This window comes from Platalea leucorodia (genome assembly GCF_965183815.1).
Source record: "Platalea leucorodia genome assembly, chromosome: 4".
Lineage (NCBI taxonomy): Eukaryota > Metazoa > Chordata > Aves > Pelecaniformes > Threskiornithidae > Platalea > Platalea leucorodia.
The window spans coordinates 113,864,553-113,891,013 of record NC_138826.1 but is presented as its reverse complement, the minus strand read 5'-3'; the positions used below and the strand labels follow the sequence as shown (position 1 = coordinate 113,891,013).

At 40.3% G+C, this 26,461-nt stretch overlaps 1 protein-coding gene across 1 annotated transcript in view; it reads right to left on the bottom strand.

The window, feature by feature from the left end:
* RELN (reelin) overlaps positions 1–26,461 on the bottom strand; it is a gene marked incomplete at its 5' end in the record, with an annotated part of 297,323 nt that overhangs the window by 75,213 nt on the left and 195,649 nt on the right. The window contains 8 exons of the mRNA XM_082311058.1: positions 1,364–1,550; positions 2,187–2,324; positions 8,776–8,888; positions 11,528–11,720; positions 17,512–17,748; positions 22,059–22,220; positions 22,817–23,050; positions 23,985–24,051. Of these exons, the coding sequence (XP_082167184.1) occupies positions 1,364–1,550; positions 2,187–2,324; positions 8,776–8,888; positions 11,528–11,720; positions 17,512–17,748; positions 22,059–22,220; positions 22,817–23,050; positions 23,985–24,051 (1,331 nt within the window). The remainder of the gene's footprint in view (positions 1–1,363; positions 1,551–2,186; positions 2,325–8,775; positions 8,889–11,527; positions 11,721–17,511; positions 17,749–22,058; positions 22,221–22,816; positions 23,051–23,984; positions 24,052–26,461) is intronic.

Here is a 26,461-nt window from a genome sequence, read left to right as displayed (position 1 = left end):
ATAAAAAGTGGCTATTTGAGCAAATGCAAAGAAATTGAGCTGTGAATATGAGCTCCCAAAACAATGCAGAACTGTTGGGCAACTATAAAAATAATTTTTTATTTTCTACCAGCATGGCCACTAGATGCCTTGAAAAAGATCTAAACAGAAATTAAATAAACCACCTTCTGTTGATGGCACGCAGACTGCTACTACTCAAGAAATGAATGATAACCTAACCCTTAGAGATCAATAGAAAGGAGCCAAGAATTTCTAAATGAGTTTTTCGCTCCTCCTTAGCAGAAATCAGAAGAAAGATCATAGCAGGTTAATTCCAATTTAGCAAACTACTTTGAGAAACTTGGCATAAGGAACTGAGCCAGAAGGAGAAACATCTAACAGAGAAGACAATTATATAAAAAAATCCAATTATCACAATTAGCTAGTTATACTGATTGATTGGTCTATTATGAAATTTTCAGCACAGAGCTGCATTTCCAGGGGAGCTGGATGTGTGACTATGGAGGAGTGCTGAAAATTATTTGATGGGCTAGATTTTTGTAATGAGGTGAACAACACACAATTACACAGCATTGCATATTGGGTTATTCTTCTGGGACTAATCTGGCTCTCATGACAGCAGTGGCAGTTTGATCAAACCTTTAAAAGAGAATCACATAGCTGCATTTATACTCTTCCTTTCAATTAAGAACAAAACAAAACTCAGTACTAGACCCGAGGAGCGACAATAAAAAAAAAAATCTGTGATTACAACCCATAATCTTACATCTGGTCATAAAGATCTCTTTTTATTTTAGTTATAATTGCTATTAATTAGCAGAATTCCCTATATCTCTTTCCTTCTCTATTATTTTTCCCTGCAAAGCATCCAAGTTATACAAAAGAGCATCCTCCTGTAGGCTAACCACTTTCTAAAAGTCTGGAGGGGTTGTTTTTTTGCTAGTTTTGGTCCTGTGACCTCAAATTAAGCTGCCTGTCCCCTGGAAAGCTAACCTTTCTCCATCCCTCACCCAGAACAGTACAGAACAAACAAATGAGAGCTGGGGATTGCTGAGAAAGAACTGAGTCTCAAAACAGAAACTGCACAATTAAGACAGTATGAATGTACATGCTTCCCAGCACATTGGCAATTTACTTCCTTCCATTACAGCTGGTATTTCTTGAATACATAATGCACGTGTCCCTCCCTATCTCTTTTGATTGCTTTGTTCTTTACCTGCAGAGCACAGCTGTGCTGTTTAATGTACTTCTCGTACTGTGTGCTGCTTTCTGCCACCTTCCTTTTCTTTGCCATGTAACCACATCATGCTCCATTCAAACCCACATTATGTGCCTTTCTCAGTCTCCCATCCCTCGTTAGTACCTTGTTGAAGTAGAGCGAGGAGCCAGATGAGATGACCCCACAGCCTTCTTCAGGCTTGACGATCTCTCCCCCAATAATTTCCTGCCACTCTGTCTTCAGGCTGTCTGGGTTCTCAAAATCAGACATGACAGTCGAAGGAAGGGGATTTTCAGGCTGACATTCAGTACCCCGAAACCCCGAGTCACACCTGGAAGAAAGCACAAACATAAAAAGCTTTTAAAGACTTTATTTGCCACTGACAATTACTTAAGGTGGTGTGCTGACCTTTTAAAATTAGATGTGAAATAACAAATCATTCTGGGATTGGAATTTTGGATCCCGGAAACAAACTAGAATAACTGGAAAATGGAAAAAAGCTATGTCTTATTTCTAAAAAAACCCTGTGGTGTCCAGAAAGTTTGAAGCTGGCAGGCAGTAGTCTGTGCCCTTGGTATTGCACCTGAGCTGACAGTGGCTGCCAAGCAGTGCTGAGCTGGTCCTTGGCATCCTTCTGACCCAGCGAAACTGCTCTGGCACTGAGCTGGTCCCTGGGGTCCTTGTGCGAAGGGCTGGAGGGGCCACCAGGACACCTGCAGCAGGGCAGCCCTGTGCCACTGAAAGCTCTCCCTATGCCTGGATCTGCCAAGGGTATGGATTCTCCGACAGAGAACTGTGGAGCAACCAGCTGTTAATGTTGCTTGAATGGTCTAACCCCCCATAGTGTCTTGGTTTTTTAATGTTTAATCTAAAAATAAGAACAACAGGAAAAAAAAGTATGCAAAATAATAGAATACCTGAAGTATCAGGAGACTATTTTTAAGAGGAACTGGCAAATGTTTTATACCTGCAAACGCCGTGGTCGCACCAGCCGTGTCCGCTGCACATGTTGGGACACTGCTGTCCGATGTAGATGTTGTCTAAGGCCCATTCGTCTTGGGCTGTGTAGTAGCACTGACTCCAGCGGAAACGTGTGGCACTGGACCTTAAAACCAATAACAACGCTTTAATTTGCCATTCTTTACATAACTGTAGGAAAAAAGATAAAACGCCACTATAAAAAATAAATTTGATACCACAATCGCAGCCCAGCCTGCAAAGACTGGCACAACCAAAGACAGATTTTTGTAAATGAACTTTCTAGATGATGCCACTTGCTGCACAGGGCTATGTAATGGACATTCCAGTCATTAATAACATTTCTGAGGAAGGCTGCAGAGGTGTTACAGGCACTTTGTGCATTATTTTAAGATAAACCTATCAATAAATATTATCGTATTTTTATTGTGTGCCATTCTGTGACGGTGACAGGATGCAAAACTAGAAAGATGGATCTAGGGCATGACTTTGATTTTTATATTTTTGGTCACAGTTAACAGGCTACAAGTTGTGTAAAAAGATTACTTCTGATATTTATTATAAAAAAATTCCATGAAATTAAAGTTCTTGAGAGTAAGCATTTCTCCCCTTTGAATACTGGCCATTTCCATTCAACAACAGTTGACTGTTTTTTATTGGATACAGAAATTTCTTTTTGTCAGGATGATTCTAAACTAGATTTTGCTTACATATCACTGGTGACATAACAATCACCAGTTTTGGACAATAATCCTGTTTCATAGCACCTATTTTTTTCCACATTGCCCATAGCTGCTTCTTGGCCAACTACTCAGACAAAATCCATAACACCCAAGGTTTGTGGTAGGGAATCATTGGATTAGATTACTTGCCTATATATAACTAAGCTCTGGATATTTGTAATATTTTCAAGTAGAAAACCTTGCTGTAGTTACTGCTTTCCAGTTAAATAGTTTCTCTTCAACAGCTTTATTTCTCTTTATTATAGTGGAGTCAGGTAACATTATCTATTAAAAAAATGCTTGATGTTGGCCCTCTAGGAGATTGTCCAATGTGATAACGACATTTTCCATGCTGAACGACTCCTGCTAGCCAAACCCAGCCTGACATCCACCACCCTCAAAAAACAAGGCCGGAGAAGAAACTGAATTGTAAGAAGAGTAATTTTTGTCGCCGTTGAGCCTTTCCAAGCTGCCCTGCCAACCTGTGCACGTCCACAAGGTTACAGGCATTGGGTAGCGGCAGCTGCCAGCTGGTGGGTGCAGGGACCCTCCACTCCATGCTTGTGCCAGAATGAGATTAAGAAAAAAATATTGCACATGAAGTGAAACAAAGATGGGAAATCATTCATTGTGCTGGAGCAAAAGGGGCTGTGCCAGCTATGTCTAGGAATAAAGGTGTGGTGGGGGAAACATTGCTGCTGAGGTTGGATTGCAGAGCTGTGGAGGGGATGGACAGGGAAAGCAAGGCTGACTGCAGAGAATTAGAGATCAGACGTTAAACCGGGACAGACCTGTGCCTGACCATGGGCCGGCTGGGTGGGCTGAGGACGACAAGCAGGAGGTTGCTACAAGAAGTAAGAGCTTCTTTCCTAGCTTGTTTCTGAGCCATATGGCTATGGTATGATGGCATGGGATATAATGCTGTTACTTTAATTTAAGAGGAACCCGCCCCCCCAAATTATGTAGAATGACCTGTTAAAATGATTATTGTAAAGGTAACTGAGCCACCCGCTCGCATGTATGGAAGTGGAAAAACATATAGAGGTGGCCTGTGCAGCTAAAATGGACAGTACAGCAGAGCAGTTAACCATCCAGTTGCATACTACAAGCATACAAAGATTATTTTAGTACATGCTTGGAGAAATTTTTAGAATAGCAATTTTTAATTTCTTTAAAAAACAAGTGAAGCTGCCTAAGGGCTTGATTTTTAATTGAAATGACCCTTATTGTCTGTTTTAAGTATCTACTTGATATTGAAAATATTGTAAGCGTTTTTACAGCATGCAGAGCTAATCTGTGGGGGCAGATCTGCTGATTAAATACTCCCTCAGGATATAATGTATTGATGGGCTACATTACAAGAGCTATGAATTATCCATTAAAAGTGCACAGTGCCAGTAACCTGCACATGAAGGACTTCTTAAGCTCGCATAGGCACGATGGACAGTCAATATTCACCACAATTATTTACTGTTTATTTTCTGAGTGCTCTGAAGCCAGCACATCACCTCGGTGGTGGTGTTCACGTTTGCTACAGAGCATCAATGGCACCGCAGAGAACCCTGGCAGAGACTGTGTGCTTCAGAAAGACGGTAATGACTGGTGTGCACTGAGGAAAATAACAATAGTGAAACCAAAGAAAGGTTTTACAGCAGGCAAAAAAACCCCATGACTTTCCAGCACTGTGTGGGTGCACCACGGCTGGTTTTGGGGCACCAGGCTCACACCTGCGCTACACAAACAGTGGGGAGAGCCCACCCACGGGCAATAACCAGGTACACCTCTGTGCCCAGGGGAGCACCGCACCTGAAACCCCACTGAGAAGACCCCCCTGCAGCACCGCTGTGGGGCTGTTCCCAAGGCTGGCCCCGCACCGCAAGGCGCAGAGCTGACATCAGGGCTGACAGCCGGTGCTGGGGCTCGCGTAGGTTTCACCTGAGCAAAATGTTTCCCTGGACAAGCTCATTGTCCCCCTCCTGCTGCAGGGAGCCGCCCGGCCGTAGGGGACTGCCACCCTGCAAGGCGCAGAGCACAGAGCCACACGCTGCTGGGGCGGCTCTGTCTTCCTCCTTGAGTCTCAGATGTTGGCTGCACGTCAAGCTAAGGGTGACCTCAGCTCCACTTGTTACTTAGAAACTCCCCCAGATGAATGCAGAGATGGCAGAAGATTCCTTTCCCTCCTTGAAGGGGAGGGGAGGAAGGGAGGAGTTGTGTTGCCACCTGGAGATGAACATGTGGCTAAAACGGAGGTGTGTCGATCAGCCGGATGGCTGGGGACAGTCCCTGGGGAGCCACATCCTAGCGGGCAGGGTTATTTTTAGCTGCAGACAGAGATCTCTCTCCCCTGGGGACAGCTTCATCGCTGCGGGAATCCTGCGGTCCCCGAGCTGCAGCAGGGCGCGGGGCTGCCCTCGCCTTCCCACCCAGCGGGGAGGTCACGGGCGCCTGTGGAAAGCGGGGCCACTGTCACACGGCTGCAGGCAGCAAAAGCTCTCACGGACTCAGATTCCTCTCTGGGCGAGGGGAAACGCGTGTTAGGCCGAATTCGCAATTGCGAAAGCAACGCTGCTGAAAAGCCAGTCCTGCTCACTGTGTTTGAAAGCTTTCCAAGGCTGCTCTGCACCTCAAGGTAACAACAGGTTAAGAGAATTATGTTGTTAAAAATGGTAATCAACAATTTTAAAAAGCCATGTTAATTAAGAAAAGAGAACGAGGAGCTGAGTGTCAGCTGCATTCTCAGTGATAAAATACTGGCTTCCTGGACAGTCACCATTTGGACACCTATTCAAATGGGAAGTGCAGTACTGAGGAGTTATGAAAGCGTTTTATTACAAGCAAAACAAACCTCCCCCGTTCCTTGTATTTCTTCCCAGTTTTTTTGATGCTACTGGAAGGCAATCTGGCTTTCTGATGACATTATATCTAAGTCAGGTTGATGTCAAATAAAAGTCACTGTCGTTGCGTGACATTTTGCATAAGCGCAAGGAAATCATGGTGAGTCCCAGATGTATTGCAAGTGAAATGATGTTCTTTCTGTTACAAAATTTTTCAGATATGTGACTTAAAATAATTTTCTTCTCTCCTGATATTAAAAAACCTAACGATCTAATGCAAATTTGTAGCTGATAAAATTATATTTGCTACCTTCTGAGTTACCATAATTACATTTACCCAATTATCCTGAAACTCTCATTCAGTCATTAGGTGTTGATTTGTTTATGAAGTCAGCAACTGACAGCTGCTTGTATCTCATTAAGGCCTGTTCATATGTAAATGCCTCCCATAAAACTGAAATTAATTTTCATCACTGTTAGAAATGTTCAGTTCAAGTACAATACAATTTCAGCAAGCAGGTGCATACATTCCATTTCTGCAATACAAGTCTCACTGTTGCAGCAGATTTCCCAACACCCCAAATCTCAGAGAACACAGGGACCTTGTATACTCATGCTTACCAGATGCAGAACATCTACAGATGTGCAGAAATACCAACACGCCCAGAAAGTTTCACAAGAGAAATAGGCGCTGTTATGAACAATTTTCTGGCTGCACGAGCACAGTAACACAGCCTGATGCTACCTATGCACCCAAGGTGCAAACCCTCAGCAAAGAGCTGTGCATGCAGGGATAAAAGCGCTGGCAATCCTAGTGGGGCTGTGCAGGGGTGCGAAGGCATGTCGAGGCTACCGAGGGCCAGAGCAAGGCTAACAAGCCCTCAGGCCCTGGTCCCGAGTCCTCGTTTAGGTGGTTTGTTTCCCTGAGCAGTAAGCACAAGGCGGGCTGCATATTTGGCAGCCCTTGTCTTGTGGGGCTGAGCCAAAAGGGAGGGCCCCAGCACCCCCTTCCCCTCGCCCTGGTTTTGGGGAAGCAGAAGACCTGCCTGTCACCCTCCGCACTGATTTTCCTGGCCATTGCTAAGTTTTCACCCATGGGTGGTTGTTACAGCAGAGTGTGGGTGGGGAAGGGAGAGGACAGGGAGGGAGGGCACCCCAAAGAAGAGCCCTATGGACCATATTCACTGCCAGGCCCCCGGGATGATGCCCTCTGTGCGGCCAGGCTGGCGGAGGAGCTCTGCACATCAAATGTTCACCAGTAACCCCCAGGTCTGTAAAGGCGGAAACCTGCCCTGTGTTAGTACGTGTGCTTTAAAAATGCAAAAAAAATCCCCTCCCAGTCTCAACCCAAAGGAGCGACTGAGCCCTCGGTCTGCTCCTTATCGGTGGAAAGAAGGCAAAAAAGAGGGAAAGCGGCTGAGATGCATCTGGTGTGCTGGATGGCTTTTGGCAGGGAACATGCAGCCACCCTTCCTTTTCACCCCAATTACTCCGCAGCACAACAGTCGTACTGAAAAACTGTTTTATGAAGAGCAAAGTAATGTTCAGTGGTAATTTGTACCTTAATTACAAACAAAACTCTGCTAACAGACGGGAATCCCTTCAGATACAAGATAGAGTGTGAAATATTTATGATTTGTGCACAGCATAAAATAGGAACCTGGCTAGTATTTCATCATAATTTTTCTCCCCAGTCTCCTAAATTAAAATGGAATTATTTGCTTCTGTCACTTCATATGCCGAGGAAAATTATTAGATCCTAAAGAAAAAAAAGCCCACAACATTGATATTAACATCAACTATACAGCGTATAATAATAACTTTGAGTACGGTATATATATTATAAATAAATATAAAAATAACAGCCTACTTTGAAGTATATCCTGCAAAATTGTAGACACTTTTTAGACTCCCAAGTGCCTATGTGAGCCACAGTTTTTACAGCTGGTGGCACATAATGGCATGAAAGATTTAGTACATTATAATCTAACTGCAAAGCAGCTATTTGTAGACTTTCTTGTGCCATTTGGAATTATCTGACCTGATACACTTTAAGGATTCAATATTTGCCACTGATGTTTTGCCTGGAAATATGAAATTCTGAATATTGTCTGTACAGTAAAAATGGCCAGTATTTTGAAAGAAGGTATCACCGTGGGGTGGTTGATAGAAGTAGGTTGTATTGAGGCCGTGGAGAGTGCAGAAAAATTATGAAGGACAGGGAAATACAATGAGAACTTAATCTGAGCAAGCTCTCACTGCAACTGCTGTGATGGATTCAGGTCAAACATAAGCAAGGTGTAACTCTAATTGGAAAAATTTAATTCTCAAATGAAGGAAGCCCTTAAGATTATTGAGATTTATGACAACTTTTTAGTTGTATGCTACAATAAAGCTTTTAAAATAAATAATGGAAGATATCATCTAGTTAAATAAATAAAAACATTAGGGCAGGCAAACCAAATTTGATTACAGTAAGATGAATAGGGTAGGGCTTTCTGATAATTTTTGTTGCTGTTTTTTGCAGAAGACAATGTTATTTTTGAAGACATGCTATAAAAAGAAACAAGAGGTAAAAAATTCCCAGAAATGAATCATTAGTTATTGTTTATACAAGGCTTTGGTCTGAAGATGTAAACAATAAGGAATGTGCAAAATAAAAATTAACAATCCAAATAAAGCCTTCCTCCAGGGGGCCATTTACAGACAAGCACCACTATTTTTGAAAAGGTCTGAACTTTATTAGAAGAGTCACAGCATGTATTAAAAACAATCCTAAACAATAGTTTCTGGTGACTTCACCAACATTTCACTCTCTAATTATGTAAGGCAGGCATTTTATGTTAAATACCTGCAACTGGGTCAGCCCCGGTACCCTGGCAACCCCCACCCACCGGCTTGAGTATGGTCTACAGAGGACTTGACCTCTGTCACAGCAATATCAAAGTAGATGAACTACCTGCACCCAAATAAAAAAAAAAAAAAAAAAAATAGAAGAAGAAATAAATAAATAAATGCTCACCAAGTCTTCTGTGGTAAAAGGACAGTGATTCTCCTCCACTGAGTAAATTCGCTGGAGTGGTAAATACTTGCTGATGTAAACTCCTGACAGCTTGGCATACTGGGAAGACATTCCTTAAAGTAAAACATTTCAAAACCAGATTTAACGTTGAGGCAGAATTGGGAACAGAAGCGAGGGTTAAACATTCACTGAACCAGGAGCTTGCCTGGGTCCAGATGTTGCAGCAAAAGACCCAGAAGCAGAAAAATCCTGGCATGATCCAAAAATTTCTCAGAAAACTAACAGGGGTACAATTCAGGATAGGAGAAAACCATATGACTCATTTAAAGAGGTACATTTGGCATTAGTGACTAGTAATTTTTTGTTTTCCTCCATGGGGATGTCTAGCTCATTTTTTTACTGTTCTCACCCCAGCATCTAGCACTATGGAGTAAGTCTACAAGGCCACTGAGGAATAAGTCTACAAAAGCGACCTCTGGACCATTATACCAGTCATTTTAGAGGACAACTTGTGAGGCCTGAGGATGCTGGCTCCCCCCACTCCCTCCACCTGTAGTGAGGAGCAGCAGTAGGAATGGCCAGAGCCACATGGGAGCACCCAAATGGGATCTACTGAAGTGGCCTCCAGAGGCCCTTACCATGCTCTGCAGCTGGATTAACTTTGACACCTACAGCAAGTGGTGTAAATTCCTCCTTCGTGCTTCTATGACTCCTCCTGTATTTAACTCACATTCCTAAAGAGGTCTATTCCCAAAATTTTCTTTTTCCTTCTCAAAAAATCTGATTGTTATCACATTTTTATATTAAATATAAACACAGTCCATTTTCCCAGCCTCTTACAGATTTCTAGACCTGTTCTTCCCATGTTACTCCATTTTTCTGCAATATTCCATTCCTTTATTTATATATTGCTAAAACAGCACCCAAAACTTTTGTGCTATGGTTTTGATGAGGTTTAAGTAAAGCGCTTCAATGTTATTACCAACCTGTGTGTTTCTTTTCTAGCTACCCATTCAGAGAATCCCTTCTGCCACTACTGCCCCAGCATAGCTCCTCCTGACCATCCCCACGTCTCCAAGTGTCTTTCGCTGTTCACTGCTGTGCTCATCCCTATGCAGAGTGCCAGCCACAAGGGACATACGCTTGCCTATGCAAGTAGCATACTTTGACTGCTATGAAATTAATAATAAAGCATTGATACTCTACAGGAGTTTAAACAATTAAGAATATTAATATAGTTAAATTACATAGTAATAGTTATAAATTAAATATGAAGAAGGGCAGAATATATTATTTTACAGAGAAATTTATTGCTCAAATATCTAACAGTATTAAATGAAAATCTGATAGCTTATTCTGTTTTATTTTTTTTCAGCAGATTTTCTAAAGGCTTAATTTCCTTTCCAGCAGTTTTCAAACATTTTTCATTGATTCATCTGCCCTAAAAGATCTTATAAAACAGGATCTGATCAGTGTGTGTGAAGCAAACAAAACTTTCAAACATTTTCATTAATTAGTGTTTTGTGTATTTGCCAGATTACGTCCTTGAAATAGACTACAAATAGCCTTCTCTATTACTCTTTTATCACAGCAACATGGGTGGTGTGAGAAAAATGATTTGGCTGCAAGTTCTTCTCTCTGAACTCAGCTCCAGTGAGAGAGGAAAGGAGCACTAAAATCTGAAGGCAACTGATCTTCCATTGATGGCAAGGACAAACCGCAAACGCCCACCACTAGGAACTATTCTTGGACACCATGATGATGCCTGCTAGGTATAAAAGACATGAATATTGTTTGAAATACAATATTTATAGCTTTCCTCTAAATTCTGTTTAAGGTAGGAAAGCATTACTTGGATTCGCAAAGTTTAAAAATTCAGTTATTGCCATTTCTCTACTCTGCCCACCAAAGTAAATGTGGTGAAACACAACATGGAAAAAGGTAACAGGACAATGCTTTCAGTGCTCACAGAAGATGTGGGACTGGATGTTCAAATTCCTCTGTGAACCTACAGAGCAGGCAGCGAAAAGGCAGCAGGGCAAGCTCCCTGACACCCTCTGAACCTGCTCAGAGGCAGCCTAAGGACCTTGGTTAGTTCACCCTGAGGCCAGGGAAAGTCCAGCTTGCCATCTAAGAGGGAAAACAAAAGCACAAATTATGGCCAAATGCACTATTCATATTTGTGCCGAGACAGGGCTGAGCCACACGGGGAAACAGCAGCCAACACTGCTATTTGCACTTCTAGCAGAGATGGGGAAACAGCCGGTCATTACGGCCCTGGACTGTGTTTGAACCAGGGATGGGAGATGAAAGGCTCTACATTACAATCCCCCGAAGGAATGCGCTTTCCATTTACGAAATGGCTGCGCACAAGGGCAGAAAGAATTTCTATCCATTTAAATGCCAGGAAACAGTAGATGCATTTTGCTTTGAAAAACAAAGCAATAGCGCAGGAAAGATCTCAGCCATTACTCCGTAGCTCTGTCTATCTATGCCCCAGTTCTTTTCTCAGACTTGGTCTATTTCTATCACAATTTTGTGTTTCAGGCTCTCAGATACCTTTCTTCCAAATATCATGAAAAACAGTTTAAATACTTCTATTAGTCATTTTGACTGATTCCATCTGACAATTTCTTTACAGAAAGGGGAATGAGGAAAACATCCTCCTTTGTTTAATGCCACAAGTATATTTCAGATGATGTTTGTATAAGCAGAGTTTATGGAAGACAAAGGCTCTCGCTGCCAGCCTCACCTCCTGAACAAGATGCCACGTGAGGCCATGGTTGGTGGAGTAGTCCAGTTTCACCTGGTTGTCCATATGAGGAGTAAACGCCTGACCGCAGCCCATTACCAAGTTGAACTGTATCATATATGAAGCTCCGATCTGCATAGACTGGGTCTCCACGTAGCGCATGCTAGAAGCTAACTTTGAATCTCCTGTAAAACTGAGAAATGTAAGGAAAGAATCAGGATCCATCCCCAAAATAATTCAGAAGGGAACGTTATGAATGGTTCTGGGTTAAATACAGCGATGCTTCTTTCTTTGTTCTGCATATTGGCACATGGGATGAGACCACGCACAGAAAAATCTTTCCGTTGGTACTTCTGCAAATTACCAGGAAGGCCTTGAAGTACCCCAGAGTGTGAAACACTGAATTATTCAGTTAGTTCTTACTATATGCTCTTTGTATTAAGGATCAAGTTAGGATCAAGCAAAGGATAACACACAGAAAAAACAACAAAAAGAAAGTTCATGCCCCAGGAGTGTCCATTGCCTAAGGTCATGTCACAGTAACAGCTGTAATTTCATTCAAACACTGGACAATAAAGATACACTGCATTTAGTTTAAAATATTCTTATTACATAGACTTTTCATTCCATTGATTTTTCAAGTGATTCTATATGCAATGCATTCACTGACTTTTGAGTGTGTTTCAGAATGAATATCACCTATCCTCAGCTTCTTTTCTGCAGGATGTACTGATGTAAGAGATATTATCCAGTGGATTGGAGAAGATAATTTTGTCAGTACTAATGTTTGGAACACATCGAGCCTTGTGTATGATACAAGGTACCCAGTTACCACATACATGGTAACACAATATATAGTTTCAAATTACAAGGTTATTTCAATTTAAATGCAGGTTTTTCTTCTATGCACTATTCAAAAGGAGAAAAAAAAAAATCAAATGCAAGAGAGGTATAAGGAGGAAGTAATAACAACTTAAACTTTGAATCCTGCACACTAGGCTTCAAAACAGAATGCTTTTAAGAAAAGTTCACGTAGAATGAAAATCGCCTCCCTCTCCTTAGTTTGAGATGTTTAGTTAGTGTCTTCAGAAGTACTGTAGTCCTTTCAGCTTCAACATTTTCTAAGACTATTCTTAAATGTGAACAATTTAGGATAGGGATTGCATCTTTTCACAGAAAATCACTGCAAATCATCATGCAAAAATGAAAAGCGACATTCAGCACAGTGGTGATGAAGAGAATAATCTAGTTCAAGGTTGCCCTTATGGTCGAGTAAGTTCCAGTTTATCACCTTAAATAAGCAATCCTAATCTTTCAATAGAGTACAATAAAACATATTAGCTTCTACCCCTGTAGAATTCAAGGTTACGACGAAGTCGGTGTAAGGACTAGGAATACAAGTCAGTGTTACTTAGCACTCTTAAATTAATTCAGTGACCCACGCTGTTTTCTATAGTGTCCTTTCCAGAGAGAGCAGTTAAGCCATAAATGTCAGCATCCTACCTTAAAGCTTTAGAAGAAATTACTGAAAGCTGACATTAGTTTTGTTATTATCAAATTGCTGTTACTTGGCACAAGTTAAGATCCAGGCTCCTTTTTACTCTCTGACCTTGCTCTCTGTGACTTCCTTTCCTGAAGGATGATCCAACTCATGGCGCTATATGAAACTACCCAGTCTACGTCGATCAGCACCACGAACCAACTGTGGATGGACATCCCCTTCACTGCTGGGGTACTGTCATGGACAACTGGACCAGAAGGCAGTAAGTTGCCTTGGAAAACTGTATCTCAAATGTTTGCTCTTTCAGTCAGTGTTGTCAGTGGTTTTCTTCTCAATGGGAAGGATAATTTTAAGTTGAGCAGAGGGTATAATGCACACTCGTCAGCGGTCCAGCTGGCAACCTATGGTTTGTGGCTTCATTGTTAGAACTGAATGCATCTCAGAAGAATTGGTTTGCCCAAATTTGTTTTTCTTCCAAACTTTATCTTGTACTTTTCAAAATGACAAAAATCTGCAAATTTAAAAGTTAAAGCTGACTTGGTCTGACACAGTTTTAATTTCTACAATGCAGCTTGAAATTTCATGGCTGATGTGGGAAATCAAAGTTTTACCAAAGCCCTCTTGGGAAATCTGTGCCAGGACAACCAGCCTCTTCAGGTATCAGTCAGCCATGTGCAGTGTAATCAGCTGAAAGTTGTATGTAGCAATGATTTGTAAGATGATTTGGCATTACAGACATAAACCTGGGCACAACACATCACAGTTACCTAAAGCTCATCTGAACAGAATAAAGGAATTGAAACTGAACAGTTTGACAAAGCATCTGCCTAGAAGCTGTCTTCCCCAAAGTGATGGAAGAAAAGTGAAGGACTGGTGCTCAGCGCAGATGCAAAGAATTAAATGTTTCATTTTGTCTTTGTCTCCACAAAAGTTCCCTCTTTTCAACATTACTGGTGTAAAATTAGAAAAAAATTCTTAAACTGATCTTTTTTACTGGTGGCATTCAGGTCATGATTTAAGTTTAAGTTTAGTATTCATTTTCATGTAATAACTTAGCCACTGGATATTGTACATAGTACATTAAGTAAGCATTGTTATAAAGTCAAAACGGCTCTTTAAAATGTATATTAAAGAAATGTGAAAAAGGAAGCTAGTAAGGAGATGAAGATGATCTGTGATGCTCCACATGAAGCTCTTTTAAGGGGAGGAAATCACATTATGGTTTCACAAAGTCCCTTATCATCCAGAAATTGCCTCCAGCTGAACAAGGGTAGCATTAAAGGTGGGGGCTCCACCTTACTTGCCGCTTCTTTGCTTTCCAGCTCTCCTGTGTATGTGGTTAGGCGTACGCTCTTCTGCTGGAATACCAAATGTTTTCTTTGTTTGTTCTGGGAGTCATGCAGCCAGAATACATTTCCGGATTTTCTAAAAGACAGACTAATGTCCCTGGCATAACAGTAATTAACGAAAAAATCTTCAGAAATGAGAATGCAAAGGCTACGTTTTTGTATAAATACGTAGCTGTGAGTAGCTTTCTAGCGCGTATATAATTAGACCTGCGGAGGCGCAGGAACACAATACCCATAGGTGCCCTCAGAACAATCGCTCTCCCTCCAAGCGCTGCCAACTAATTGGTACTTCTGGGAATGATATCACAGCCAATGTCAGCCAATCTGCGCTGCTCCAAACTGCTCTGAGATCCCCAGAGTTACCACGTTTTCAAGGCTGGTACTTTCAGGAATACTGAAAAGCCACACAGATGCAGCTGTTTTTTTAAAGCTGCATTGACGAAGAATATTGACGTGATGGCCAAACGCTCACGCCAGCCCCAGTTCTGCTTCCATCAGGGGCAGGAGATGCTTATGTCTTTTTACATCACATCATACCTACTTCATTAAATAATTCCCAAATGTATTCATATATTTTAATTAAGCCAATTTCCTGAAAGAAACTTTCTGCATGTTACAGAGTAATAATTAACCTAAAAGACATAACATTTTATAAACAATTTTATCAAGCTGATGTAGGGCAACTGTATTACATTGCTCCATCAGGATAGTTCATTATGAGCCAGATTTACAGTCTTCCCCCAGGCTGCTTGGGACAGTGGGACACTCTATTGTCCATTACCTTGAGTTAAACCATAATGTCATAATCTGACTGAAGACAGTTTATTTATATAACGCTATTTTATTTCTGCCCAGATGAATATTAAAAAAAAAAAAAAAAAAAAAGCGTTAGTGTCCTTATCAATACTTAAACGCATTTCAGCAAGTGGCTTTAAATATTCTGTAACACTCCAGAAGCATTTGGGTCAAAACCTTGCCTGTGTATGAGCATTTTGGAGAAGTGATGAATTAATGTTCATCATCAAACACTTTGTTTAAAAAGTGTTCCGGAGTCCTTTCAGTGTACTCAATACACTTCCCACAATAAAGTCTAGGAACTGATCTGAAACCAAATGTTGACGATTACAATCAAATCAAGTGATTGTTCCAGATACAGACCATTATAAACCACTCAAAAATCACCTTTGCTCAAAACATACGCATATCAACAAAGCTCTCTTTTCTAAATGTAGTCAGATATTGGAAAGAACAACCTCCCTCTTCAACAAAAATAAAAATCCCCCTTGTCAGTTTTCCCCAATTTTAAGGATAAATATTTCAGATTCCAAGGCAGAAACAGAGGCCTAATAGACAATTAAAGGCAATTCAGTGAAAAGGGGCCTCGGGATGACACCTTGTAAAATGATTTATAGCATATTTACCATAGTTCTACTAATGAAAAAGCAGTTGTCAGACTTTTCTCAAGAGGATGGTGTCAGTGCTACTGCAAACTCTGCTCATAGAAAGTCATGAGTTAGAAAATGAGAACCAAATGGACTCACAGCTGGGAAAAGCCAACAATAATTAATTTAACTAGCAGCCATTTGTACAGACTTTGTGTAAGTTTAAAAATTTCCCTTGAGAGAAACAAGGTCAGTGAAGGATAGAGTTCATGTCTTCCAGTGATAATGAAAAATACTTATACATAAATAGCAAGGAAATATTTCAAAGGCTTTGATTGTTTATTTGATGCATGGGAAGTTCAACATTTCCACTATGACCGAGCACTACAAATCCTAGCCTATATATGGAATGGAGAATTTAGCTTAGTGTTTATAATTTTGATTCGGATTTAGAGTCATAGGAGGAAAACAGAGGAACCTCTGCTATCTTAAATAACTTACCGCCCTTCCCATGATAAACTGGTCTTACAAGAACAGAGGGAAAACAATGTCATTAAAGAGCTTTCATTCCAACTCTTTGATGAAGAAGATGCAAACAGTCTGAGCCCTAACATGTTGTTTCATTTTAATGAGCAGTGAGTACCTTCCTTGTCCTTATTAAAGTGGTTAATGGTGCTTCTACTGCCTCATTATCACCGCTAGAACAAATTCGGTGTTGTTCCTACTGCTAAGCCAACTCCTTTTAGTTTGACAGATGATCAGAAAGTCAAATCAGATTGCTCAGAGATACTTGTTAATAAAATTCCAACAGTGTTTCTCTGAGTGCCCATGGGGATGCTAAAATTATTTATATTTTCTTCAGGTTTTCTATAATTACTGTGATTGTACTTTCTCCAAATAAATACATCTATGCCAATTAAAGCCATACTGGGTTTATGTGTTGATCAGACAAGCATGAAACTGTTATTTAGTTTCAATCAAAACATAGAGATTAAATTGAATTTCCCTTGTATTAATTCCAAATATTACATGTATGTACTCCAGAATTTAATTTTTGTGAAGCAGGTTAACGTTTTACAAAAAAAAAGCTTATTTTTACAGAATTCTAACAGAATATTCTTTTTCTTTGTTTTTCACTTCTTTTTCTTGCCTTTTTATGCTTTGGGGCAGGTGATGTTTTTTTGCTTTTGTTTCTAAATACACAGCACATTTTAGGCATAATTGCAATAATAATGCTGATCACAGTGTAAATCACTAAATGGATATAATACCAGACAAAATAACTACAGATGACTAACGTCATTCTACCAACATTCTGCTGCCTTTCCTTTTTGGAGTGTAATCTCATGGCTATGTAGACTGATCTGAATATCACTTACAAAATATTCAGAGTCTGCACTTAACAGATTATTTCATAACCTGTATACCCATATTAACCTGACTGGATTTTAAGTGAAGATTATGAAAATTTTCTGAATTGTTGCTATTAGGACATTCTTTAAGTATTTTGTGGGGAAAGAACGCTACATTCAAGGTTCCCATCAAACATCAATCTCTGTGCAATGGGGTGTAAAAACTTACTGCTAATTTCAATTAGATTAGCAACCGTATTTTTGTCCATTATGTAAGGATGAGACAAAATTACTCTGAATAGCTGCCAGAAAGACTCATTTGCAGAAATCACTTCGTTCTTAGCAGGATGAATAGACGAAGAAAACAAAAATGCAATAGAAATAAATACGTGTTTCTCACCAAAGAGTCCAGTCATGTCCACAGTATGGCTGAACATTTCCCAGGTAGAATCCCAGAGACTGTGTGACTTCAACTAGGTTGGTGAAGTCCAGACTGATGCTATTGAAAAGCACAGAGGTCATGATGATTTCATCGATCGCCCACACATCTTCGCCTTGAGAAGAGTGATACGGTTGCCACCATCTGAACTGAATGCCAATCTGTCTTGCATCTTCAGGCAGCTCCACTGAAATTATTCTGCAAAACAAAACAAAATTATTATTCAAAGTTTTTCTGTTTGTAATAATTCAATGGGGATGTATTTTATGGTTATTCTTCCTTACTGACCCTAAAAGTCATGGGTTAAATTTAGCCCACAAATACCTTATCATCTCCTGGTATGGTTTTTACCAGTGACAGAGGCAGGGGAATCATTAAGTTCTCTTGGTAGTCAATGTATTTATTGAAAGACAGCCATGTGCAAAAGCCACCAATTCTGTAAATTTTGCTGCTACTGTGGAGCTCTCTAAATTTTACAGTTGCTCTTGCTTGCCAGAAGAAACCTGAATGCCCTCCACCCAGCTGTAGGCCAGGGGCTTAGACTGCCAAAGGGATGATCAGCTGACAAAGATTTACAAATTCCAGCTCCACTTTCTCAGACTCAGTGGATTTTATCCTGATCTGAAGAGATCCATCTTCTTAACATCTGTGCTTGTTTCTGCACAGCACTTGGCATCATGCCTGTGTTGCTCTTGTCTTAGAAGAATCCATCCCTCTAAGTTGCCGTTCCCCGTTCCCCGTTCAAAGGGGAAAAGGTTCATCTTGTCAGACAGTGTGATTATGTGTAGTCTCTTATGGTGCGCACTTTTCTTCCGCAGTTGCACAGAGACGCAACTGGAGGTGAGTCCCAGGCGCTTCTCCTGGTATGCAAGGTCACCTGATTTGTCATGGCAGCTATGTCAACAAACCTATAATTGACAAACTGCAAAGAAAATTAAGAGTAATATCTAATTTCCAGGAGCAATTATCGTATACAGCAGCGGGGAGCATGCATTAATTGCCACAGCAACGACACCTTCTTGAAAGCTCCATAAATCACCAGGACCATGGTGCCCCACGCAACGCACGTGAGCTGTGAAACAGACTGGCAACAGGGACATTTGTCTCCATCGGTGTCCAATTGCTTGCTGGCAAAAGAGGTTTTGGCAAGCTCATCATGTAGCTGATATTTTTCTTTCTCTCTTAGAGGAAATGTGGATAAAATGACAAATCAGGTAAGCTGGAAACATCATGTTATACTTTAGCACCACGTTTTTTCCAGATTTAAGGCTTTCTACGCTGCCTGTTGTTATGCTTATTTCTGTGTGTATGAAACAGTCTTGTGCCTGCAGTGCTCTTAGTGCAAAACCACACTCTTAAAAATGACTTGCTAAACTGTCCTTGTAAAGAGTAAATGTATAATACTGCCGTTTAATAGCACATTGATTTTAAAGAAGAATATATTAATCCATTAGCAAGAAAAAATCAAATGGCTTGGCTAAACAAGTGGGAAGCACTCAAAAAGTCCTGGCTGGCATTTCTAGGAGCTGCTTTCTGCTGGTCGTAGGCTGGAGAGAGCAGCATGGAGGGACAGCCAGAGGCGATGGCTGCTGTGTCCTCGTGGCAAGGGACCAGCAGTGCACACACTTTATGTATGGTGCATACGTTTCCTTGGCTGCTCAAATAAACATGCTTGAATGACTTCATACCATTCTAAGAGAAAGACCAAGCCTGTTACTCTCTGGCATGCGAATAAACTACAAGGACTTTCTTTCTACCAAGAGTTCTCTAATAAGCAGCAACTCTATGGCCTTTTGGGTGAATTTTTAAAGGCACAAATGACACTAAATTGCTACTGATGCTAAAAGGCACCGATAGTTTTGTCTTCCATGGTTCAGCAGGGCAAACCTGAGGAAAGCCGGTACCCTGGCTAGGAGGAGCACTGCATCCAGCGTACGGCGTGAAGCACTTGGCACTTGTGTGAACTAATGCTCCGTTATAATCCTAGGCATATTTCTCTGCTGGTGGCTGTCTCTGACGCCTGCATCTTCCTTTTTACTCTTAACTCTCATAAGCTCGCCCACGTGGACACTAATTCTCACTGACAGTAATTTACAGAAAATCCTGAATCATGACATACACCACTGATACACTTATCGAATGTTAAAATATTTAACACATGTTAAAATAAATTTCTCATCCCAGGGGATTAAGCAAACACAATTTAAAAACGTTAGTGTAAACTACCGTATATGGCACATATGTTAGTATGCAGAACCTGACTACATCTCCAGTTCTAACAGCTTCTCCTGTCTGGCTTTGATTTGCTGGAGATAGATGGAGAGGGAGGGAGATTCTTGCTAATGACTTTTCTGCTGCAGAAAAGAAAAGTGTTCCTACTAACACTACCAGCTACCATTAGATTTCTTAAAAACCAGCTGGGAGACCTTTGCTCTGATCTCATTCTTTCAAGCTATGCGCATACCTAATATTGAAAAGCCACCGCTGTTCTGCTCGGAAGAAAAATGCAGCTGTCAAATGTTAGCAGATTAAATGCACCTTTTCAGCAGAACATTAAATGTGTAATTATTTTTTGTATGACTGAAGATTAATTAAATTTCTGGATACAGATTGATTGCCGAACTTTGCAGCAGTCCATCTATGTTACCAAAAATGCTGATATTTTTAGACAACATAATATGAAAAGGTGAAGCTTTCTTCATGTTCTTCATCATAATTATTGCCAGCATTATCTTCAGGTTTGTATGCCTATCATTTTTCTGTCTACCCAGAGTGGAGTGTACATATCCCATGGCAAAACCTTTCCAACCTGTGTGTGTTGTGCTTAGCTCTTTGCCCTGTCAGAACAACAGAAACCAAGTGTTTCATACTTAATCTCAAAAAGCAAAAAAGGTCTCTGGCAGCAATATAATTTACTACATTTATATCTTAAACTTCATTAAAATCCATCACCAGAATGTGTATTTTCCTTTTTGTTATAAAAATTTCATAGTGCTATATATTAAAAACCTTTAGGGAAATACAGCTTCTACAGCTGTAATCTTGAATCTAAGAATTAGAAACAGGGCCATATAAAATATATATGTGACTATAATAAAGGACGGGAAAGGAAATTTTGTAGAAGGCTTATAAGCATTCCAGTTCATAGGATCTTTCCTTTGGAAACATTTAAAACTTCAGAAATTAAAGCCCACATGCAGTATACTTCTACCAAATACAGCTATTCCTCTCAGATTTTTGAGTATTTCTTACAGGTCCCAGGAAATATAATGTTACAAGTTTTTTTCCCATTAGAATATTCTTAAACACCTTTTGTATATTGTAATTTTGTACCGAGTTATTAACAAGACAGGAAATCTGCTGGTTTTTTTTTTTTTTTTACATGAGTGGATCTGAGCTCAATATATAAATAATGAAAGCTACACATAGCTAAAGTGACTTGCAGATGTATCTATAGTCCCACCCCCGCAGCTGACTCAGGCATTATCCTGGAACTGGATGGAGGGGTAGAGAAGAGGACACAGGGCAAACCCACCCTTGGGCAGGAATGGACCAGCTGGGAAGGGACCCGCGATGCCACCATCGGCTCTGCCTCTCGTGTGCCCCCTCGCAGAGCATCTCCTTTCATCAGGATTTATTGGTTCTGCTGCAGCACTGCGGGAAGGTGGATGCCTCCAGGTTTGAGTGGGTTTGCACAGAGCCAGCCCAGATTGTTCTGGGCTTGCAGTACAGGTGTGCTTGTGGAGACTCCTGATTTTGCATGTGCTTTATTAAAATTGGTGGATGGTCTCACAAATATAACAGTAAGTAATACCTTCTTCTCTAAATACATCAGATACATTCCTCTCTGACACCAAACACAGGTGCTGCTGGATAAGATGAGTTCTTTGTTCAGCTTCTTTGTGACCTGCACAATTCCTAGGCATGGTCGCTGGCAAGACCTCCCAGGGCACCGAGTCCAGCCCACACGCACAGGCACAAAGTCGTGTAATCCCCTTCGTAACGGGAGCAGGTGCAATTTCCCTGCTGACCTAGAGACACCCTCATGGTCAGATTTTGTCTCAGCTGTCCTGCGCTGCCTGCAAACTCCTAATCCCAGAGGAAGATGTAGTGAAGGTATCTATGGCTTCAAAGCTACGAATAATTTATGTTAATTTATCTTTACAAGTGGCTGCTTCCACGGGAAGAGACATACCGCTATTTCCCACAAGTACATTTCTTCCCGCTCATCCCGCACTGCCTCGGCTTGTTCTGTCACGTCACCATAGACTCAGATGCCATTAAATCCATGTGTTCATTTTTATAGAAGCAGGCAAAAATGGGAATTGCCTAGAACAGCTGCAAAATTTTAAGGAAAAGTGGTAACTTTCAGTGCGCAGTAAAAGATCTTCACTCCACTCACTCCCACACCATGTGGGCAGATGTACTTACTCTCTGCATTACAGTGACTACCACTACCAGCATTAACTGCATGTAGATAACACTCCTTGTAATATTTATGCATATACCTTGGCTCGTGGTAGTTGAGATAAGAATAGTGCTCCAGTAGTTTCCAGGTAATCCCGTTGTCATAGGAGTAGTGCAGCAGCACTCCTTCCCCGGGCTGGTCGGGTGCTTTGCAGGTGCTCAGCACGGACTTGCTGCCCAGGCGTAGTGTGAACTGCAGGAACCTGGATCAGAATTACACAAATATTTATAGGGTACTATATGCATAGTGGTTTGTTTGGTTTTTTTTTTTTTCCTAACCATGTTGTTTTCAAATCTCCTCAATCTAGACAAATTTTGGTAAGTATCAGTTACAGGGTTTTGTACGTACAATTTGTTTTTACTGTAAAGTAATGCAATGTGGCACATATAGTTAAAAAATGCCAATCATTACAACATTTAATTATTTATTAGGCACTGAAGGGGAGGGAGAGATAGTGAATGGATCTAATCAGCTGCCACAAGCTGTCAAATAAACACAACCTTATAAATAATTAATTAGCACTTTGGCTTTGACACTCAGGTTTGATATTAACATTTCATATTTTCCATCTGAGCTGTACAATAACTTCCCTCCAGTCTGTTTTGGGCTCTGTTGTTTACAAAGCAGGAGGAAAAAAGGTAAGGCTATGAAATCACTGTTAAAATACAGAACTTGGAGTTTTTTAAAAAAACCTTTTCCTCCTGCTAAAACAATTGGCTGAATAATACACAACGTTGTAGCTGGAAGGGGAGGGGTTCCCACTTTCTTTGCCTCACATTACTGCTCTCTCCCTCTCACCTGGACTGGGAGCTGTCAAGGAAGGAGGTGATAAGCTGGCGCCTCCCATCCTTGTTGAAGACCAGGGCCTTGCCGCTGGCCAGGACCCCGCAGCCGAAGCTGACCTCAGCCCCCCGGATGGAGTAAAAATTGTGGTAGGAGGAGAGGCGGGAGCTGGCGAAGCTCTCCGAGATGAACACAGGGAAGGTCTGTGAAGCCATCTCACACGCCGGCCCTGAAAAACCGGGGTCGCACCTGCGGGTGAGGAAGATTGAACAGTGTCATTAATGACCCATCTTCTCCTGTGGTCGGTTGGCAAACCAACACAGTGGCTGCAGTTGTTCATGAACTGAAGATGCCTACAAAGTCCCTCTCAAATCTAAGGACCAAGAACCTCTTTAAACTTTATTTAGGTATTGCATAGCCAATTACTTTCTTTTAGCTAGTACCTACTTTTCCAATTTAAAAAAAATCATAGTTATGAACACTCCACCGATCTACACATAATACACAACACAGAAATATTTTTATTCATTTTTGGAACAAAAATACTGCTGACATAATTTACAGTTGTTTGTAGGTAAAATGATTAATTTGGTTTTATCTGTAGCATGTCAGATGTGGTTACAAGAAACTGAGTAACAGAACCGAACGCCCCGTTGGTTGTGCTCCTGTTAACACCTAAAAATAGTTACACCAATATTTTGAATGTGCTTACTGATTTTGAGTAAGTACCTTTACTTTTTAGGCTGAAACACTTTTAACAAGCCAGACTTTCAGAAAAAGTGGAGTGATGACCTCCTGTCCTTGAGGTCTGTTAGGCTATGGGATATATTAGAACTATGAAAATTGTGGTTCTTTCCCAAAATCTAATATAAAAGTGGTACAGTCCCAAATCACCTCTAAAACCAGTATAAAGGATGCATCACTGACATTTCAGTGTGCTCTGTAGCACATTTTAAGGTGAACTGGAAGTTAGACTCTCTCCCAAAAGAAAATTATAGAAAAAAAATTAAATATGCTGCTGTTTAGAAAGATTGATCTTCAGCTCTCCAGTGAGCTTTATGGATTCTGGGGGCTATGCTAGCTTTATATTTAGTCATCTCAAAAAGCAAGGGCTCAAATGAAAATCACTTCAAGTGAACTATGTGACAGAAATTAAATACAAGTACTGAATTATAACTCTTACTTGCAGCCGTTTCTAGTACACTGTCCTCGCCCTGAGCAGAATTTGAGGCAAGAGGGACCAATATAAACTGCAGAGAAAAGAAATCAGTTAAATGGTTATATTATGTGAAAAACAGAATACGACGAATACAAGACAGTTATTGCATTTATCTTAATCCCACTAGCTGGAAGAGGTCTACAAAAGGATAAAATGCATTTGATTGTATCCTTCTGTAAAACTGAGTAATGGAATTTTGCTCTGTGTCAAGAATAGCCAGGGGTAATTTATTATTTAATGGGCAATGTCTATCTGTGGCTTGAGACACTAGCGATGTTTTAATTAACATACCTGATTTTTCTAAGACTGTGAATGAGATTATTTGCTATGCATTATTTGCTATGCATTGACCATTTTCTTGACTTCCCTTTTTCTTCATCTTATTTCGGAGATGTAATCCAGTATTTGCACATTCCAATACCAGTCTTGTAGATTTTTAAAATGTATCACTGCTTCTCTTACTGAAATCCACATATTTACCTTCACTGGGCTTACTGGAATTAGAATCTGCCCTGATGTGTCTTAAGTAACTATTAAATATCATACACTTTCACTGATTCTTTCAAATGGTATAAAATTCCAAATCATATGCACTTAAAAATACCCCAGACTTGTTTTACTCTTTTACTCCATCTTCCTCCAACGACTCCTAATTGACAGTGTTGATATTTTGTGAAAAATATGAAGGATGGAAGGATGTGCAAATCTCAGTATAATCTACATCTCATTGCACTACTTTAAAGAAAAGCATTAATCTGGGTATAAATCAAATGCGTTAATCTGAGTGTAGCCCAAAGTGATAACTTGTGGGCAATGTTCTTTCCATATAATATGATAAACAGGCCTTAACCATGCATACTGTCATCTTTTCTGTTGAAGAATGCCTGTTACTTGGAGTTATCCATTTGCACTGTGAGTTTTGGAATGTCATCCAAATAGCCACTGATTTGAAATCATCTATAACAAGCAGTACTTATTCCCTCTCTTAGTTTTATGATGTTGCCCATCATAGCAGTGTCTCAGTACTCCCTGGCAGATGCACTCTAAATCCCTGTTAGCTACTCCCTGTAACTAACTCTCCATCAGACTTCATGTGATTTCTAGATTTTCTCACTTTTCAGGGTGCAAAAATTCTGTTCTGTCTGTTTGATTTATTTGTCTCTTTCGAGGTCTTTTTGAGGGGGTGGTAAAAGTAGAAGGGTTAAAGATGCAATGATGTCATTCAAAATGAAAAAAGCTTTATGAAGACTGGCAGTTTTCCAATGCATCTAAAAGATGGCCAGCTTCCAGATTTCATTTAAAACTTAATTCACATAAGAAACAGTTGTGAAGCTAAAAGTCAGAGTGCTGAATCCTTGAAAACCTTCCTCTCTTCAAGACTTTGAGTGTCTTGCCAATATTTGTAAGTCTTTCCCTACAATACTGAAGTGCAAAGCTTCAGTTCCGCTAATATCTAACAAAGGAGGCATGCAAAACCTCATAAACACGTTCATCTTTGAGACTTGATTCCCATGTCACGGTTCTACACCTCAAGCAAATTTCAGAGCAGGCAGTTTTTAGGCAGATGGTTGGTAAAATTGCTTTTGAGGTGGTACAGAGTGGAGCATTCAGCATCCTTTGATGAAATTGTATTTAGTTGTACAAGTGAAGGTAGTGCAGATAAATGAACTGTCCATAAATTTTCAAAATCTTGTTATTTTGTTCTGTTGTAAAGACTTTGGATTCTTGCATTGATTTTACCTTGCTCCTATTTCTGTGAACTTCTGTGAGCATCTCCAACACTTACAGTCTGCATTTTGTTAGCTACCAACTCATCTTTGCAGATACTCACAGACATCTTCTTATGTATATATACCTAATATACCTAAATTTTCCCTTAATTTTGCTTTCTTTTTGATGTAAAACATCATCTCTAAAGACAAGCAAGAATACTCTATCCAGAATGTCAAGATGATGCTACTTCCCATTAATGCGACTACTTTTTGTGAAAAACTTTCATTTGTAGCATCACGTTATCAAGGCATCTTCAAGAATTTTCTTTTCAAAACTAGGCAGTAATCTATTTTAAGAATTTTGCAAAATATAACTGTTTACCATTCCCAGGCTCCATATCAAACCTTACTAGGAATCACTACAAAATTTCATGGTACATCACTGTAAATCTTTAAATTACATACTTCACAAATCTAACAAAGCAAATTCTGGATGTAGTTTACTTAGTCCCAAAACATCTAGGGCTAATGAGCAAAGCTAGAAAATTTGCACCTTCTCATAGTGAGCCCTTTCAACCATGCTTATTTCTTCATTTCATACTACGTACCTATTTTATCCTGTGTTCCTGAATATTTTTTCTGTGCTTTAAAGTATTTCCTTTCAAGACTGGCCCCGGTTATCCTCTGCCCTAAGTTTTATAATTATATGAGTCAATATAAGCTCCTCCC